Source organism: Labrus mixtus, chromosome 15, assembly GCF_963584025.1.
Source record: "Labrus mixtus chromosome 15, fLabMix1.1, whole genome shotgun sequence".
Lineage (NCBI taxonomy): Eukaryota > Metazoa > Chordata > Actinopteri > Labriformes > Labridae > Labrus > Labrus mixtus.
The window spans coordinates 21663880-21681747 of NC_083626.1; the positions used below are offsets into that span (position 1 = coordinate 21663880).

The 17868-nt window shown below is 40.0% G+C and overlaps 2 protein-coding genes across 3 annotated transcripts; one reads left to right on the forward strand and one right to left on the reverse strand.

The window, feature by feature from the left end:
- Positions 1 to 1348: 1348 nt before the first annotated feature.
- hmga1a (high mobility group AT-hook 1a) lies at positions 1349 to 7693 on the forward strand. Of its 2 annotated transcripts, none has more exons than XM_061057496.1 (5): positions 1349 to 1503; positions 2454 to 2572; positions 3530 to 3610; positions 4680 to 4736; positions 5546 to 7693. In XM_061057496.1, the coding sequence occupies exons 2-5, from the start codon at positions 2474 to 2476 to the stop codon at positions 5612 to 5614; spliced, it is 306 nt and encodes a 101-aa protein (XP_060913479.1). In that variant the 5' UTR covers positions 1349 to 1503; positions 2454 to 2473; the 3' UTR covers positions 5615 to 7693. The 2 variants fall into 2 exon arrangements, with proteins under 2 accessions (XP_060913479.1, XP_060913478.1); XM_061057495.1 differs by lacking the exon at positions 1349 to 1503 and adding an exon at positions 1589 to 1744.
- A 544-nt stretch (positions 7694 to 8237) lies between these two features.
- Positions 8238 to 12318, reverse strand: smim29 (small integral membrane protein 29). The gene is made up of 5 exons (XM_061057494.1): positions 12219 to 12318; positions 11597 to 11891; positions 11476 to 11501; positions 11270 to 11375; positions 8238 to 9738 (listed from the first exon to the last, which is right to left on the reverse strand). The coding sequence occupies exons 2-5, from the start codon at positions 11708 to 11710 to the stop codon at positions 9670 to 9672; spliced, it is 315 nt and encodes a 104-aa protein (XP_060913477.1). The 5' UTR covers positions 11711 to 11891; positions 12219 to 12318; the 3' UTR covers positions 8238 to 9669.
- Positions 12319 to 17868: the final 5550 nt, after the last annotated feature.

A 17868-nucleotide genomic window follows, 5' to 3' on the forward strand; every position in this document is an offset into this window, starting at 1 on the left:
TTCAATTATTAGAAGAAAACTAAACAGATGAGCTGAAGTTTAAGTAAGTTTTCCTATTAAAATCTGCTCTAGCAATTACAAGACAATGGTATCACACTACCTTGGTAAGATCCGCAGAAAATAGAAGAGTAAGGCTCTATAAAATCATTGAGACAATTGTCCAACACAATGGCAACATTTAATCTAAGAAGCACCCTACATAGCACAACAAACCAACAACAGCCGTGCAAGACTTTTTTTTTTTTTTACTGACATTTGCAGTAAATTATGTTTGACACATTTCCAGTCTTGTGAAAATGTTCATTTTTTAACCTTCTAATGTTATGATCCCTTTTGATAAAGTTGGTTGGTTATCTGATTACTTTGGTTGAGGTGACAATAATTGAGTTTTTAAAGTTTTTTTAGTTTTTTTTCTCTTCTTTAATTTGTGTGTTCTATTCAAATCTTGTTAAATATGGGTCATGTGCAATATAGATTGTTTTGGTTTGTATTGACGTGGGCTTCTCTGTTTACATGTGGATCATTGTTTGTTTCTATTGATTGATTATACTGCGGGGTAGCTAAATATGTGCAGCAAATTTCCCCAAGGAGACAAAAAAGTGAATTATATCATATAATTCAGAGAAAGCCTTTTGATGTTGGGTTGATAGTCCACTTCGCTTTTCACTTTTTAGCCTGCTTTATTTATCTGAAAGATTATTATTCTATTGCAGATTGTAGAGTTATAAAGTTATTTTGAATAGCCTAATACTGTCGAACGTAGAACTTCCTTTAAGTAGGCTTTATGTAGACTGCAGTTCCTGCTATATCATTTAATTCCTATAGTTGCAAATTATAAACTCAGTCATAATAATCCAGTGATTCCACCCTTATGAAGCGTTAATGAAGTACACTAAGATTGGATATTGTAATTGTATTTTGCTATATCTCATATTTTATCTTACATTTTAAATGAATGACTTTCATTGATGGGGCAGTTTTTTTTTTAAAAATAGCCTAAATCACCTGAGTAGTTCTCCCAGCATAGCATGTTTTAGGAGGGAAATAACAAGAAATGCCTTTCTGTGCTTAAAAGCAGCTTGTTTACTTTGGGGGAGGTCACAGTTCACTCACCATCACTGTGGAGACTGTGGTATGCAGGTAATGGTAATGCATAGCAGTTTAAACCTATAGATAGCCTATGTTATCAACGAGACTGAGTTTCGTTGTTGATTGTGTATTCGGAAACTTTTAATTGGGCGTGCTGTGAATGGATCAAACCTGAGGAATATGAAGGATCCTGAAGGAGAAAGAGTAGGAGGAGGGGGTTGTTGAGCTCCTCCAGTGCTGTTGGTGGCCCATTTATCATATCTCCGCCCTCCAGTGCTTCAGCTCCCATGAGGGTGGCTCTTTAAATTGCCCCAAAACTGCTTCTGGCTGGCGCCTTTTTCCCCCTTATCTGCTCGAGACAAGACGCACGTGTTATATTTAAGCCGTCGTTGGATGAAGCCGCTCAAGTTGCTGGTAAGACATTTTTAAATTGAATTTCCTCTGGATGTAATATGTGATGTTCCTTTCCAATTCATAAGTGTTATTTCGGCGCTTCATGAGCTGGGATTTGGAAGGGGCGGGCTGTGTGTTGTCTGACGAATAAAAGCTGTAGCCTATAGATCGGTGCAGGGCTTTTAACCGGGTACAACCAGCCAGGCTTAAAGGAAACATTTCGTCTTAAATTTAGAGCAGAGGTTATAACCGAACGATAGAGGTGAGTGCAGGAAAAAAATAGAGAAACTTTGCATGCCAATGTCGATTTTAAATGTATGTTTTATTTCAATCGCTGGAGCTCCGGCGACGGGAGGCTTGCATGCTCTGAACGCGAAGCCGTCTATTGTTGCTGTGGCCCGGGCTTTCAATGCCGCGAGCGAACCCTGTTACCTCGCTCGCCTGCGTTTTTCTGCGCTTTAAAGGAAAAGGGTTATTGCACTGTCTGGTAGAGGCCACGAATCCCAACGAGTACATACAAGTCATGGTGTGGCTGTGTGTGAGTATTCGGCATGGGAGAGTTTTATGCACAGGCCCGATTAACCGGCCAGACAACAACTAGGGCCTCTATACATGGTCGGTGCGGGGAAAGGGAGCGTCGGGTTCAGCCGTGTTGCACTGAGTTTCTCGACCTCAGATCGCCTGGAGAAACCGGAGATATTATCCGATCTGTTTTGATATCAAGCCCCTGTTTGAGCAGTAACGTCGGCGGTCTAAGGAAGCGTGGACAAGACCGAAATAGAGCTGGAAATAAGTGCGGATTAATTGAGTTAAACGCGTTACCGGTTCGGTTTGTTGTTGCGGTCAGTGAGTTTAAATGCCCTGGTGATTTCTGTGCAGTGTGTTTGTGTATGAGTGTGTGTGTGTGTGTGTAACTGAACACGACGCCTTGTCCTGCAATAAGCCTGACCGGTGTGATTTATCTCCTGCAGGTTTGAAAAGCGAAGCAAACATGAGCGACAAGGGGACAGTCTCGCCGAAGGAGAAGGAGGCAACCGAGAAGAGGGGGCGTGGAAGACCCCGCAAACAGCCGCAGGTGAACACTTCTGACGTAAGTAATATTTATACCTTACGGGACAGTTATGTCAGTGTTGCATGGCGTTGGTATATGCATTAAGAGAAGGGAGGGTGTAACAAACAAAAACAAGGCCACATCTGGTCCAGTTGATGGTCAGGTAGATACCAGGGGTTATGATGCCCATGTGGTGAGCCATAATCCACCGTCCATCTTGATATGGCTGCAGAAAACCCCCTATGACCATTTGTTCACCCCTTATCTGTGTAAATGTAGAAGTCCGCCATAAACTTCCTGTGTCTCACCGGTTTGTAAGCAACCTGTAACCAAACACCTTTAAACTGGTCTTAACCCCCCCCCCCCCCCCTTCTCCCTGCACAAAGCCACCTCTGCTCCTTTCTACTCGCCATGTAATGGATGACATAGTGTAGAGGCTCAGAATGGCTCGTATAGCTGTCACTCAGCGCCGGGTGTTTAAGGATTGAATTGCTCGGTTGCTACGAGCTGCGGTTGTAAACACTCGAGACATGCAATATCAGATGAGTCGGCCATGGCACGTCTCACAACCACAGATATGCAAATGAACAAGATGTCTGCTTTCATACTGAGGTTGCCTTGCCTGTTGGCGTTGATGGTAATCCCCTAAATAATTAACTCTGACGCCCCCTTTCTACACCTCACTGTGATCACTCTTAAAATGGATTTGAAACAAAGCAATGTGTCTGTAAGGAGTTGGTGAGACACCGGCTTTGTTTACATGTCATTTGATGGCTACCTGCAGCTTTAAACACCTGTCAGCCTCCCTGACCTTGAAATGACAAAAGTAAACAAGAATATGCATGCATGCAGATATGTATCAATCCTCATTGTACAATAAGATCCTTGTAGTTTCTATGTAAAAAAGTAAATGCAACAAGAGTACTTGTTTAAAGTGATACAATTGAGACTTTTTGTGTGTTTGCTTGCTGATTTTTCTTCTATATTCATTTTCAGGAACCAAGTGGGTCTCCTACCCCCAAGAGGCCTAGGGGACGTCCAAAGGGCAGCAGAAACAAGACCTCCAGCAAGGGCAAAGTAAGTGTGCTGTGTGCAGAGATGGGGGTATATATATATATATATATATATGTATGTATGTGTGTGTGTGTGTGTGTGTGTGTGTGTGTTTTTTCATGGTGGCACATTTGAGTCACCATGCACCCTGAGCCTGACTACAACTGTCACTGTCCCCTCGGCTCTCTCTTATAGTTATTTCCCCCTTTCTAGCCCTCTTCGCCTCAGTTGATGAACATTTTTGTAACGGTAGCTAACCTCATCCTCTTAAAGGGACGTCCTGCTGTTACTTGTGATATATCTGCTGGTTGCGATTTAGCTGCTTCCTTTCATGGTGTCAGAAATAACCGGGCCAGTGTTTCCCATTGTAAAGACTTCAGTTTACTGCCTTACTTTTTCTCTCTTCTTTTTTTTTTTTTTTTTTTTTTTTTTTTTGAGTGATGCTCTCTGTGTACTTCCTGTCCTCCAGCTTCCTGCAGCTTGTCATGCACAGTGCAGTGCAGGTGCAGAGGCCGCAAAGACTGTTTCCAAGCTGACACTAAGCACCCCTCCGCCCCCACCCAGCACACAGCCCTAGTTCTTCTCTGCCTGTCGTATCCATAGCAACAACTGATTTTCTCCCTCGCCCCAGCCCTCCAGCTCCCCCGTGCGCTCTCTCCTCAGCTATGTATAGGAAACACTGTGAGAGAGAGAGAGGGAGAAACATCGAGAGGGAAAGGCACAAACATGTATGATATAGGTTTTAGCAGCGAGGGCCAAGCTGTGGAGGGTTTGTGTCTCTGCGCAGTTCCACCAGCTGTCTCTGAGCCTCAGACCAGGTGGCCAGCGAACTGGAGTGCCCTGTGTGCAGTTCCTGTCGGCCTTCCAGATAATAGCCAATGAACCCAATGCCCCCTTTCCATCCCAGTCTTCAGGGAGGTTCTGCTGCCATCTGCAGGCAGTAACACGAAGAGCTATGCATTGTTTACACCACAGACTTTTCCAGCCAAAAATATGAGCCAAAGAGGAGCTCATTTGATATTGAAAATTCACAACATTCTTTTTTTTTTTTTTTTTTTTTTTTTTCTAACCTTGGAACTGTTCTCTCATACAGAAGCCCGCAGCAGCCCCCCCTGCTGGTGGAAAACGCAGGGGAAGACCTAAGAAGGAGGTAAGAGCCCGTTCAAGAGCAGTCAGTGTTCACATTTGTTTAACGGTTCCTCTGCAAATTGAATTATGATTGGTATGACTGTCTGCAGGGAGAAATTGCATTTCCCTAATTCCCCCTGCCTCCTTCCGCTCAGACAAGCCATTTTTTTTAGTCATCGCAGCTATTTTTGGTTCATGTGTTCATTTAGAGCATCCTCTTTGTAGAATCAGTATATCCTACCAGCGAAACTGACAGCCTAGTTTCCTTTTTTTTTTTTTATGAACCAACAAAATGAGTCGCCAGCAGGTCAAGGATGCTTGTTTTAATCTGGGAAGAAATTGTGGTCTTGTAGTAACATTCTGTCATGTGCATGAGTGGTTAGGGCGTACTCTGAAAGAAGTCTGGATTGAATTAGTCACAGAGAGGAATGACCCAGAGTTACCCTCTTAGCTAGCCTGCTCATTTTTATGAATGAACATCTCATTCTATAGTGAGTATGAGGAAGGGGAGGGGAGGGGGCAAAAGCAGGATGCCTCATTGTGACTCACTGCTTTTATGAATCACTTCACTACAGATGGCTCACCCTTCCCCTGGGTGTTCTTCATGCCACAGTGGTGTATCAAAGAGATTTATAATAACATTGATTTTTTTTTTCTTCTTCTTCTTCATGTTGGTACTTGGGGTTTTAAAGCAAAACCAGTCACGTTGAGACATGAATCACAGGCAGCCATTGTTGATGGCATATTTTCCTCATGGGTGTAGCCAAATCCCGGCTGATTTTTCTTTTCTTTTTTTTTTCTTTCTCTTTTCTTCTTTCCGTCTTGTCACAGGAGAAGGAAGAAAAGGCATCCCAGGAATCATCTGCAGAGGAGGAGGAAGAAGAAGAAGAGGACCAGTAATTCAAACAACGCATGCTACCTCACTCAACATACTGACTTACTGTTAACCAGAACTGGGCTGTATCTGCGACACCAGTGCCACCACATGACCACTGTTCATGACAGAGCCCGTCTTTTTTTCCCGCCAAAAAGAAGGGTTAACACAGTACAAATATCATGCAACCGCACTGGATAGAACGATGGACCTTGCTCAAGCATAGATCTAAGAATTACATGGAAAGGTATCAGCCCTTTTCTCTACATGTCATGTTATCACAGAGTCTTTTATACTGGACAAATAGTGTGCTCGAAGGAGCCTGGACGTTTTCTGTTCTTTCCCATAAAGAAGGTTCTTTAGGACATTTCCTCTGCTTAATGTTACTTATTCGTTGTACCCGCATCTGAGATGGTAGGGCGTATAGATTTTTCTCTCCATGTTTTGTACTGGACAAAGGTGAATTTTTACCGATAACTTGCTGTTTTTTTTTTTTTTTTGTTCCTCGTGTGTTCGTGTGAAGTGGTTAACCTCTCCTTTTGCATCGTATTTTAGATGGAGTTGAGCTTCAGTGTGTAGGACGAGAATAGGTAACTGATAGTAGAAGTGTTTTTCCCATTTCTTAACTGCATAACTGTTTTTTCTCCGCCCCCTTTCCTCATTAGTAGAGTCATGTTAACCACCTTCTTCCTTGGTAGATCAGCTCAGATTGTGGACTTCAAACGTCCTGCACAGGTCTTGCCGTGTGGAGGGGAGATGTAAAGTGTAACATTAGTAATCAGAATAGACTTACTGTTTTTGTTCCTCCGGGTTACATACCATTTTAAAAAAAACATGAGTGTGCTGCTTTTTCATGATATATAATAAACATTTTTTGGTATACGTGTGTTTTTAAGGATACGGTCGGCAGAGTTCTAGGCTGAGAGCATCAGTGTCGTTTCTTCAGGGAGCTTTTACAATAGCTGTTACATTTGCGTCTTTGTCTTCACATGGGTCCTTCCTTTTTTTTTTTTCCAAGCACTCACGTAATCACTCGCCAGGCAAATCGCAATCGGTCAAACGAGGAGTTTGATTGTAATCGAGGATAGTTGGTGGCACTTCTATCCGACAGGGCTGTGTGTTATTTTTCATTCCATCTAGCTCTCGCTGCTTCACCTAGCTTGGTCCGTCTGTCATCACTTAGTACAGTTATATACTTTCTTAGTCTTGAAGATGTGTGTTGTTTGTATGCTGTCCGCTACAGGATAAAACGTTGTTTGTGTATTTCCAAGTGTCAGGGAACCCGCCGTCACAGTCCACTTAACTGGGTTTTTTCACACACCTAAGCTGCTACAACAACCTCAGTTACGAAACCCGGAAAACTGCAAGCAGGCGATACAAGGCCTGGTATCTCATACCTCACTCGACAGCTTACTTACCATATTATGATTGCATTTAACTGGTTTTTCTGATGTTTTTAAATGTAACCTCTGGCATGAGTTGGAAAGGTGTCGTTATTACAGAGTTTGTGTATTTTTTTTTTTTCTTTTGAAGCCTGACTGTTACGAGTTGATTTGAAGAAATCTACTCTGTTCATGTGCAGCACAGCTTCGGCTCGTTCATAACCAGAGCTGTCAGACAGGTTTTTTTTTATTTTAATGTGTGAAGCAAGTCAGGGAGACCTGTCAGCTTGACAACATGTGTTCGCTGACTGTGGTAGATTAGCAGGTGTGTTTTTAAATTCTTCTGGTGCACTGAAATGTTGGTTCAGATTTTCATGGACAAATGTTGTGTGTTTGTTAAAGACTGGGCGCTCTTTCCATTTAACTTCTTCTGTTGGCCAACGTGTCTTTGGCAATACAACACACACAGCCACCCTCGCCATACTCATCCAATGGTCACATCACGTCTTTCCCCAGCATCATCAAACTACTCTGTCAGTTGACAATATCTGTCAGTTACCATACCAACATGTTACATCCATTCATTTATATACTGTAAACTCAACAGGATGGGATCATTCTTTTTAATGTACACCGTATATAAATGTACAATGTCTATATTTCTATGGTGCCCTACAACAATTTGTATCAGATATGGTCAATAAAGAGAATTTCCTTTGTCAATCTTCTTCAAGTAATTTCTGAAGGTATGTTTGAATACTAACATAAAGCAACAACTGCAAGTGTTCATTTTGGAGTTTTTTTTTTTTTTTTTTTTACAAACTTAAAGTTTCTTGAAAACCGTGCGGATGCTCCAAGATTTAGCTTGTACAGAAAATGTTAACACACCGTCCCTCCTTCTGTCCAATGGTTGTGCATTTGTCAAAATTGTTTGCTTTCTCTAAAACCACTAAATTACTGCAGTGTGCTCAGTGTAAAGGCTAAACATTGCTCTAATACTTCTAAGGGTACTTTTTAATGGCCAGTGAGGGATACAATTTTATGTAGGTTATAAATGACCATCATCCACTCTTGAAAATGTTCAGTATCAGTTTTTCTTTCTTTATTCTCTAGTCCAGCTAAAGGGGAATGTTGACATGACTTTTCATAGTTGGAAACATTAAAATAAAGTTTCATCAAAACATAAAGGAGGATATGATATTCATTGAGATTGTCCTTCACTGAATTGGGACGAGTCTAGAGATGCTCCAAACGCCACACACAAAGGCAAAGTCACATTTCTTTATTTACACGTTCAGTGTTTATATCAGCCGTTTCATTCTCAAAGCAAAAAAAGAACAGTCTAGAGGAGATACAGTGCTGCCTACCACACATTTTCATCAGTAGTTTGATGTTTTTCTAAGTGCAACCTGAAATCAAAGCCCATGAAAAGTATACCAGTGTTTATCCAGTGCAAATCAATGTCAAATGATTGGATTCTTAAACAGTTTCATTTGCAACAAACCTTGAAGAGAAGTACAGTGCATAGAAAATGAGGAGGAAATATGAGGAAACATATTTTCATGTAAAGAGCAGATGACAGAAAATATCCGTGTAAAAGCTCAATCTGAAGTCAAGCCTGACATCAGTCGGCATTATCAGTCCAATAAATTCATATTCATAGTCAATACATGTTCCCATTTAAGAACAGTTGTACTGTATTGAGTTTACATTCACCATTGCAAGGCAAACTAAGGTTTACAAAGGTTACAATTCAAGAAGAAACTAAAAAAGCAACATTTCCTGAGTGCTTGATACAGTCAGACCTATGGCATTCATCTCCGGCTGGAGGTAAATCTGCTGGTGCCATGCCTTGAAGACAGGACATTTTTGGGGCACTAGTCACATCCCATTTTTAGGATGAGAGGACGTTGGTGTTATTTACTTCCATATCATGCTTTTCATGCCATTCATGAGTCACAGGATTTGGCAAAACCACAAAGAGATTTGGATTGTGGCGTAGATAGTTAGATTCTGAGAGTAAACTAAAACCAAAAGTTCAATCATATCATTTGACATGAAACTGAATGTACCACTCCACCCTTACTTTAATGAGTATTTCAATCTTTATCAATAGGAGACTTGAGTCTTATTGCTATCTTTCATGTCAATAAATGTGACTGTTGAACCTAATTTAATCAGATAGGTCAAGTTTGTTTTTAATAACCAGCAAACACACAAATCTATCCAGGCAACATCCAGCCACAAACACACAGCAGAATGACACATTTTAAGAAGTGCAGAACAGCCTTACTCTACCCCAATCACACTCCTTCATTCTGTTTCCAACAAGGACCCATTGCGTCTCATTGCAACATGCCTTTCAGAACAACATTTTAAATGTAAACCCACAGGAACCTGTATCTCTATACAGAAAGTCCACGTCTTGCCACTGCATACCTCAGTACAACGTTTTAATAAATAATATCAAAATAAATACATTAAAGGTACTGCATCCGTTAAGACACACAGATTGCATATCAACCACACAAATTAACAGTCACTCTGTTTGTACACAAAAAATGCAATCTGTTGTCAATCTGCTTAAGGCAAATTGTAGCACAGAAAAAAAATCCATGTTGTGCATGATTTTAAAGATGATTTCTGTGGCTGCAGGTCATTTCCCCAGTGAATATGTTGTATGCCATGGCTTACTACCATCATGCATTGACGTCTTTGGTCAGAAGAGGCCGTCGCTGTTGGTAACTTCTGGCCCAACCTTGCACAACCTGGGGACATAAAACGGCAAGTGCGAGTTTAGGGTACCTGGTCCTCTTTAAAGGCATACACAAAGTATTCTGAACATGGAAAACTGTTACAACTATGACAAGGGATCAGTTCATTGAAATGACACATTCAAAGAGATTCTTCTTGACCACAGAAATATCAAGCTACAAAGATGTTCCACTTTTGTGTTAAACATGCATAGTCTAAAATATATTTCATTACACTGAGTCTTGGTTCTTCAGGATGATCCTAAGTGTAAATAGTATCTTTGTAATTACATTATCAAAAAGTTCTCCCCATGACTGCTGTTGACAGCTGATTCTGTGTATTTCTTCTAGAATATGGATGCCGGGGAAAGAAAATGGTGCAATAGAGGTTTTTTAGCACCAAAAATAAAATCCAGTTCAATTTCTCCTCATGAGATAAGTGGTGGTCATCTCAAGGATAACTTACTAGGGGTGCCAGATGGTCTAGCAATTATCTCCCTTGTACGGAGGCTATAGTCCTGATCACAGTTGCCTGTGGGTTCGAATCTGACCTCAGCTCTTTTGCTGCATGTCATGGCCCACTCTCTCCTCCCAACAACCTGTCTCTCTTCAGTTGTCCAATCCGATCAAGGGAAAAAGGCCCAAATCATAACTTAAAAAAAAAAAAAAAGGATAACTAACTAAAATAATCTTGTAGAAAGTGGAAATCCAGCAGAAATAAGTAAGATCATGTTTTCTTGATTTGGGTAAAATGGTCCTTTAAGGACATAGAACTAGCCTCTTAAACCAATGCAGAACTGTCCATTTTCCCATTAAACTTGATGGACAATTTTGTCATTGGACAATGATGCCACCTAGTGTTGCTCATGGCTTGGTGTGTGTGTTTTGTTGTTTTTCACTGAAAACAACCAGTCCAATAATTTAATTTATTGTAGCAATGAATACACATTTTATGTTCTGGGTATTTCTCAACTGGAGTCTTTGTACAAAGACAAGTATCAGATGAGCAGGAAAGACATTTTCGTCTGAGTGATCTTTATATGAAATGATTATTCATCAGGAAGAATACATTTATTTGTTTTCTATTTTTAAAATATACCAAGAAATGGTAAAAGGCCAATCTTTACGTAGTTTCAGTTATGTTGTTTCAAACTGAAACAAGCCACGGACTGTCACTCTGAGTCATTTGAGGATTGCTGTTAAAACAAGTAGTGCAACCTTTGTAGTATAGAAATGCTACTTTTACTCTACTGTACTTGAGGGAGGAAGTGGATGAACAATTGAGGAACAGCTTTGCCGTTAGAGTGACTGACATAACCAAGCAAAACCGCATCGGAAAAAAAAACTACACATTATGTGAAAACAAGACAGCAGCTGACGTTACGTTTTAATGAAGACGTGCTCACTCTGACACGTTTAAACCAAACCTCTCCATTTAGAATGCATACCTTTCATAAGATAACGGTGTAATTAAACCACAACTTTTCCCAGAGGACACAAAACTTCTACGCTTTAATTCGTTGTGCAAACTAATGGTGCATCATACCCGCGTATCCTCTTCTCTCCACAATATCTCTTGTTCAGCCTCATTTAGTTCCTCTGAAGGATCATATGTGTAAACTGGCAGCAGCTGATGCCGCAGTCTGTCAACTCTGAGAGACAAAATGAAAGGAAAACAACCATTGGATTAATAAAAAAAACAAGTTTATCACAAAAGTGTCGTTTAAAATGAATGCAGATGTAATGTCTCACCTTCTTTTCTTACGTATATACATGACCTAAAACAGACAAAGTGAAGAGGAGTATATGGTTAAAGCGTGTTTCTAACTTTGTGAAGGTCGTGTTATGCAAACCAATCCATCTAGCTACTCACCACAGCTGCAGCTATTCCGACAATGGTGATGAGGAAAAATGGCACCAACACATAGCCGACTGCCACATCCCCATCTATGATGGCAGGGGGCTGAGTGGTGGTGTTGTTGTTCATTGCATATGTTCAGTAAAGGGGGGACACAGGGGGCTGCATGTGCAGGGGCCTTTACAAGCAGCAGACCCCCCTTCCTATGGTAGACACTGTGCAGCGGCTCTCCCTTGTTGTTTATGCCTCATCCTCGTCGTTCATGTGACTACCACATGGTATCGCCGCCCTCCCTTAATGGGCGATAAGTCTGTAGGAACACGGAAGAAAAAAAAGGAGAATTAGCACTCAGTTTTCTTTCAGATTAGCTGTAAAATAGGAAAGTGTCAGACACACGACATGTTAGAAAGCTGGTTGTGTTGCAATTCGACGCAATGTCTTTTAGTTGACAGGCATTTGCTCGTGTATTTAAAGCAGACTGCTGTATAAATAAAGCTTCCGTTACCGTTAGCTGCGCAGGTACATGTCGCCGTTTCTAACACGATTTTAAAGCAACAAACTAGCCGATGAGCTTCATTTCTTAACAGCGTGAATAGTCAAATTCGTTTATTATAATTTCCACCCAGTCATCACTTACTGTATGATTTGATAACTCTTCTCTTTCGGGGAACGTTAAGTCACGGCTCGCTGGTCTTCCGGTTGCAGTAGTGATGGTTACACTTCCTGTTTGAATCCTTCAAAATAAAACTGTCATGACCCCGTGACACCAAGAGTGAAATACCATATGGAATTAAAATAATTATTGAAACGTGGATTGAAACATTTATGTTACCCTAACACAATTATTTTTATTTAGGTTTGGGGTACATAAAAATACAAATCAGTATTTTGCACATTTTTTTTACTTTTTCATCAATATTAATTCAATTACCAGTAATCTTTTTCTTGAGTGATGTTCATTTTTGAATTTATACACAGACTTCAAACAGGTCCAGCTGTCATGGTACTGGATTTTTTTTCTTAAATGTAGGTTGGAATCTCTTGGTATTTACATTTATTGGAAAATACAAAATATCTATTAAGGTTATAATTTAACTGATTCCAAGTCACATTTTATATCTACTGCGGCAAATTTGATTGTATGAGTGAGCACTACATCCCAGCCACCTAAGAAAAATACAAAATAAAGAAAATATAATCCATGTTCATGATCGCGCAGAGCTGGATTTGATCTCACTAAAACAAAATTAACACCTATTCCCCTATGTCCTGCCTTACAGGAATGCGCCACCTGAACAGTGGCATTTCTTCAAATCCATTACATATTCATTTATGATGTCAGCATCCTGGTCACATTTTAGTTTGGCTGCTTACAACTGCTGGTTACCTCGGTTAATCTTCAAATACCCGCACATAGGCCTATAAAGGGTTTTTTCTGAGGTAAATAAACGTGGAATAACCTCAAGAATCGGGATTTAAGACTTCCGAGTTCCGAGATACCTGGGAAGTCGGGAACTCAGAATTTCCGACTTCCGACATATCGGAGAAGTCGGAAATTCTGAGTTCCGACTTCCGGCATATCGGAGAAGTCGGAACTCAGAATTTCCGACTTTCCGACTTTCTCGGAAGTCCGAACTCGGAATATCCGACTTCTGAGTTCTGAGGTCAGAAGTCGGAATTCGGAACTCGGAATTTCCGACTTCCTAGTTCCGAGATATCTGGGAAGTCGGAACACAGAATTTCCAACTTGCGACATATCTGGGAAGACTCGGACTCGGCATAACCTCCAAATTTTTTGGGGGAAAAAACACGGCATAACCTAGGAACTTGGAATTTCCGACTTCCGAGGTAAGTAAACGCGGAATAACCTCGGGAATCGGAATTTAAGACTTCCGAGCTCCGAGTTCCGACTCGGAATTTCCGACTTCCGAGACTTCCGACTCGGAAGTCGGAAGTCAGAAGTTCAGAAAATTCAGAGTTCCAACTTCCCAGGTATCTCAGACCTTGGATGTCGGAAATTCCGAGTTCTGACCTCGGAACACGGAACACGGAAGTCGGAAATTTGAGTTAACTGCGTTCCAGTTGCAAGTTGGAAAAGCAACATGGACGCCTCCAGGAGTACCTTTTGTTTTTTTAGCTATTACCAGGCGATAACAACACACTACGTGATAGTTTTCTGACCGAAAACAACATGAAAACACCTCCACAGAGAGAACTTGCACGATAACATCGGTGTGATTGATTTAATTACACAAAAAGAGGACGAAGCTACTATTAAACTCAACAGTTACAGCTTATGCTGCGTTCCAGTTTTTCCAACGTTTTGCTCAATTATCACTTTAAACAGCAACTTTTCACCGATCTTTTTCCTAGCATCAACACTTTTTGTGCTGTTCCCGACTTTCCGAACTGAAATCAAGTGAACACACTGAAGTCGGAAGAACGACTTCCCAAATTGGAATCTTCAAATCACCCAAGCAGCACATGAATGCAGCATTACCTAACAAAACAAAGGTACTGCTGGATGCGTCCATGTTGCTTTTCTGACTTGCAACTGGAACGCAGTTAACTCGGGTGTGACGCCGACTTCCGACTTCCGAGGGGCTAAACTCCACTGTGCGCGTTACAGAGACCAGAGGACAATTGTAAACGCGCTACCATGTAGAGACAGAAATGACATGCCGTCGTGTAAATAAGATAAATGACATTAGGCTATTTAGTTTGTTTAATAAAAGGACAAGGTATAGACCTGTTCTATAGGAAAGGTATCCTTATGACTTCAGTTGTGATCTGGCACGATATAGAAAATGAATTAAATAACTGCGATTCCTTTTTCAGAGTATCGATGTGAACCTTGACACCTTTGAATCGATTTTTAACTGCCTCACGATTAATCTTTACATGCCTATTGAATTGTGATCATAATTGTAGCTCACCTCCCTTAGGTCGCTGTGATTTGAATTTTTTTTCTTTAAGACTTTCACAGCTACAGTCTCTTCAGTGTCACGTTTGACACATTTGATCAGTGATCAAATGATTTGATGAAGTGAATATGGTATCCCCGTTATCTCAACACATTATCTTCAAATTAAGTGAAAAATAGTCCAAAGAGCAAGATAGAATTTATTTAAAAACGTCTACGGATATTTGGCAGATAATTACAACTGTTAGTAAGGCTTCATCGTCAGAAATCTAGATATAAAATTGTCAAAGGAGCATCTGAGACCCTCTTTAAAGGTCTGTTTTTGAAAGTCCAATACATAATACCTCACATACATTCTCACAGGGGCGGATGTGACTCAGCAGAGTCGCGTCTCTCAATCGGAGGGTTCGGTCCCCAGCTCCTACAGCAACATGTCCGATGTGTACTTGGGCAAGACGCTTAACCCCAAATTGCTCCCACTGCTTCGGCAGCGGTATATGAATGCGTATGAATGGTATTAGTTACTTCTGATGTTCAATTTCCTTAGAACCTCTGCCATCAGTGTGTGAATGTGTAGGTGTGACCTGTGGTGTAAAAGCGCTTTGAGTAGTCAGAAGACTAGAAAAGCGCTATATAAGCTCAAATCCATTTACCATTTACCATTTACCACACAGTCTACACTTTACTTCTTCTTTCCAACTAAAACATCCATCCAAGTTAGCTTGAACATTTTCCTCCCTCAAAAACACGTCTAAGTATATTTAAAGGCCTGGTCCAAATGATCATGCTTAGGTTTCCTTCAGTGTTTGTGCGAATAAAACATTTAATTTCCTCCTACCAAAAGCTGCTTATATACAGTTAGTACCTTCTTAAAATTAGCCAGCCAAACTATTCCCAGCCTTGATATGATATTTATTTACATTGTAGATAGAGCTATGTCAACCAGAAAAAACAAATCAATTGTAGAGGTGGTTACAAGCAGTCACCTGCTGTTCCTTCTCTTCTGACCTTTGGCTAATTGAATACCTCAGTTAAAATATACATTATGATACTAAGGTTGTGTATTTCATTGGGTCTCCACTCTTTACTTCCCCTTTTTGTAAGTGTAAGTTTTACTGTCTTGACCTCAGAAACTTTTCTTTTATATAAAAGAGTAAACAAACAATGGTTTACCTGTTTCAGGTCTGATGTAGGTCAACTGTTGTTCATTCCAGTTGTTTGGAATTGTTTTTAATCAGCTTTGTTCACCAGTTGTGCTTAGATGTTGTTTTCTGTCTGGTAGCTGAGAGTAGAAAGACCGGTGTCTCCACGTCATGGTGTATATTTCAATGTCGAACTTCGTTATGATGTCGTTTATGTTCTAGAACTCTGTGTATTCCAACCAATGTACATGATACAATTACCAAAATGTAATAATTACAGTGTTTTAATTTATTTATGACTTATCATTCACACAGAAGAGCTAACTTCTAGTTAGTTATTTTTGTACACTTTTAATAAATAATTTACTATTGTGTCTCTATTAAGGTTATCAACATTACTTGAGCAATACAGGCAGTGTGCAGGAGCTCCTTTGCAATTGTTGGTTATGAAAAAAGACAACCAGTTACCCAATATTGGGGGCCTACAGTAGGACTTGTATTTTTTTGTTACTGTGGCATCAATATTGTTTGATTTTTACTCATATGGTATCTAAGTTTCAAATTCAGGTATGGTGACAACAATACCTTTAACATGGCTCCATTCATGCCCTTCACTCTATTCAGATATGTTTTATCTACTAATCTCACTTTACCTACAAAATATGATAATAATGCTGTTGGAAAAACAGTCAAGATACTTTTAACTGACTCAATCAATTCAAGGTTACAATACTACAATGAAAAAAAAGATAATTATAACTTAAAGACTTGCATTCAAAGTTACTAACAGTGTTTAGTTTAAAAGCAGATATAGACACATTTACTGAAACTATCAGACATATTAAAAGAATCATTACTGGGGTTCCAGGTAGCCCAGTGGTTATGTCACACGGGCAATGTACAGAGGCAGTAGTCCTCATTGCTGTGGCCGTGGGTTCAAGCCCAACTACGCGCCCTTTGCTCCATGTCATCTCTGATTCTCTCCTCCCAACATTTCCTCTGTCTCTTCAGCTGTCCGATCTAATGAAGGCAAAAAAGGTCCCAAAATATCTTTACTCATTATGCTGTTTAAAAAAACGTGAGTTTTGTTTTGTTTTAAATAACCAGAAGAATTCTACAGAACGAAATAATTGCTCTTAATTTAGGCAAATCCTAAGAACATCACAATTTCAAGTTGGAATTCTTAAATATTACAATGTAAAAGGAAGGCAATGTTGTTGATGTTTTACAACATTGTTTGACAGAAGAAACCCCCATCTAATTTCAGTGTTATGCACTCTTAATTATTAAAAGATATGCTTATAAAATTCATACAAAAAACATGTGTGGACATGTAAAATCGCTGTTTTAGAGACAACTAACAGCCTGCATAATCAGATGTTAAAATGAGTTTAAGTTTTTGCTTATGTTCAAACATTTGTCACCGTTTCTGTGTTTTTGCACTGACAGACGGTTGCCACTAGATGTCACTGATCACCTTGAGTTTTGAAAAAAAGGGGGGCATTAAATGTAAAAAAAAAAAAAAAAACATAATTTCACATGTCCATGTAACTGTTAGATAATCAGTCAGCTTATATGTGGAGTTGATGTGCTTTAATTTAAATGTATAGTGCTATTTGTGCAAGCTTGTAAACCTAAAAAAAAAAAACATAGGCCTTACAATGTGAGTCCCAAAATGATCAGGCTGCTTCCTGAGAATTATTTATTTTTAATATTGAAAATTAAAAGAGAATTTGATAAGCACAGAAAAATCAGCGAGTATAATCACTTCAAGGGAGACTAAATTCCCCTCGACAGTATACAGTATAACCACAGCAGAGAGGAGGAGGCTTTAAGGGTGAAGTGATTTATTAAGGAGAGTGAAGAAGGGGAGAAGAAAAGGCCTCCTCTGGTTTTATTTTGGCAGTCTTGTTTTCTAAGTGGGCTTTAATGTTTAAACTAATACATTTAATGAAATCATAATTATGTGATTATTCAGTGTTCTGTGCAGGTTAGTCATGCTGTAGAATCCAGAGCGGATAAGGGAAATGGTCATGCATGTTCCTGACTGTAAAACAAAGCATTGATGCATGACTCTAATGTCTGACACCAGTGATCACATCATGTATGATGGTTGTTTTCGTTTGACCATAAGCATAGTTATTTCTCCTCTGAATCAGACCAAAACCAGCATCCATTTGCTCCTCCAGCGACCTCCTCTCCCCACAACAAACACCTCATCT

Excerpts from the sequence above, each read along its gene's own strand:
- smim29 (XM_061057494.1), bottom strand. The coding sequence starts at position 11,710 with ATGAACAACAACACCACCACTCAGCCCCCTGCCATCATAGATGGGGAT. Across the intron at positions 11,502-11,596 it reads TCGGAATAGCTGCAGCTGTG|GTCATGTATATACGTAAGAA; the intron begins GTGAGTAGCTAG and ends TGTCTGTTTTAG. Across the intron at positions 11,376-11,475 it reads TATATACGTAAGAAAAGAAG|AGTTGACAGACTGCGGCATC; the intron begins GTGAGACATTAC and ends TTTGTCTCTCAG.
- hmga1a (XM_061057496.1), top strand. The coding sequence starts at position 2,474 with ATGAGCGACAAGGGGACAGTCTCGCCGAAGGAGAAGGAGGCAACCGAG. Across the intron at positions 2,573-3,529 it reads CGCAGGTGAACACTTCTGAC|GAACCAAGTGGGTCTCCTAC; the intron begins GTAAGTAATATT and ends ATTCATTTTCAG. Across the intron at positions 3,611-4,679 it reads AGACCTCCAGCAAGGGCAAA|AAGCCCGCAGCAGCCCCCCC; the intron begins GTAAGTGTGCTG and ends TCTCTCATACAG.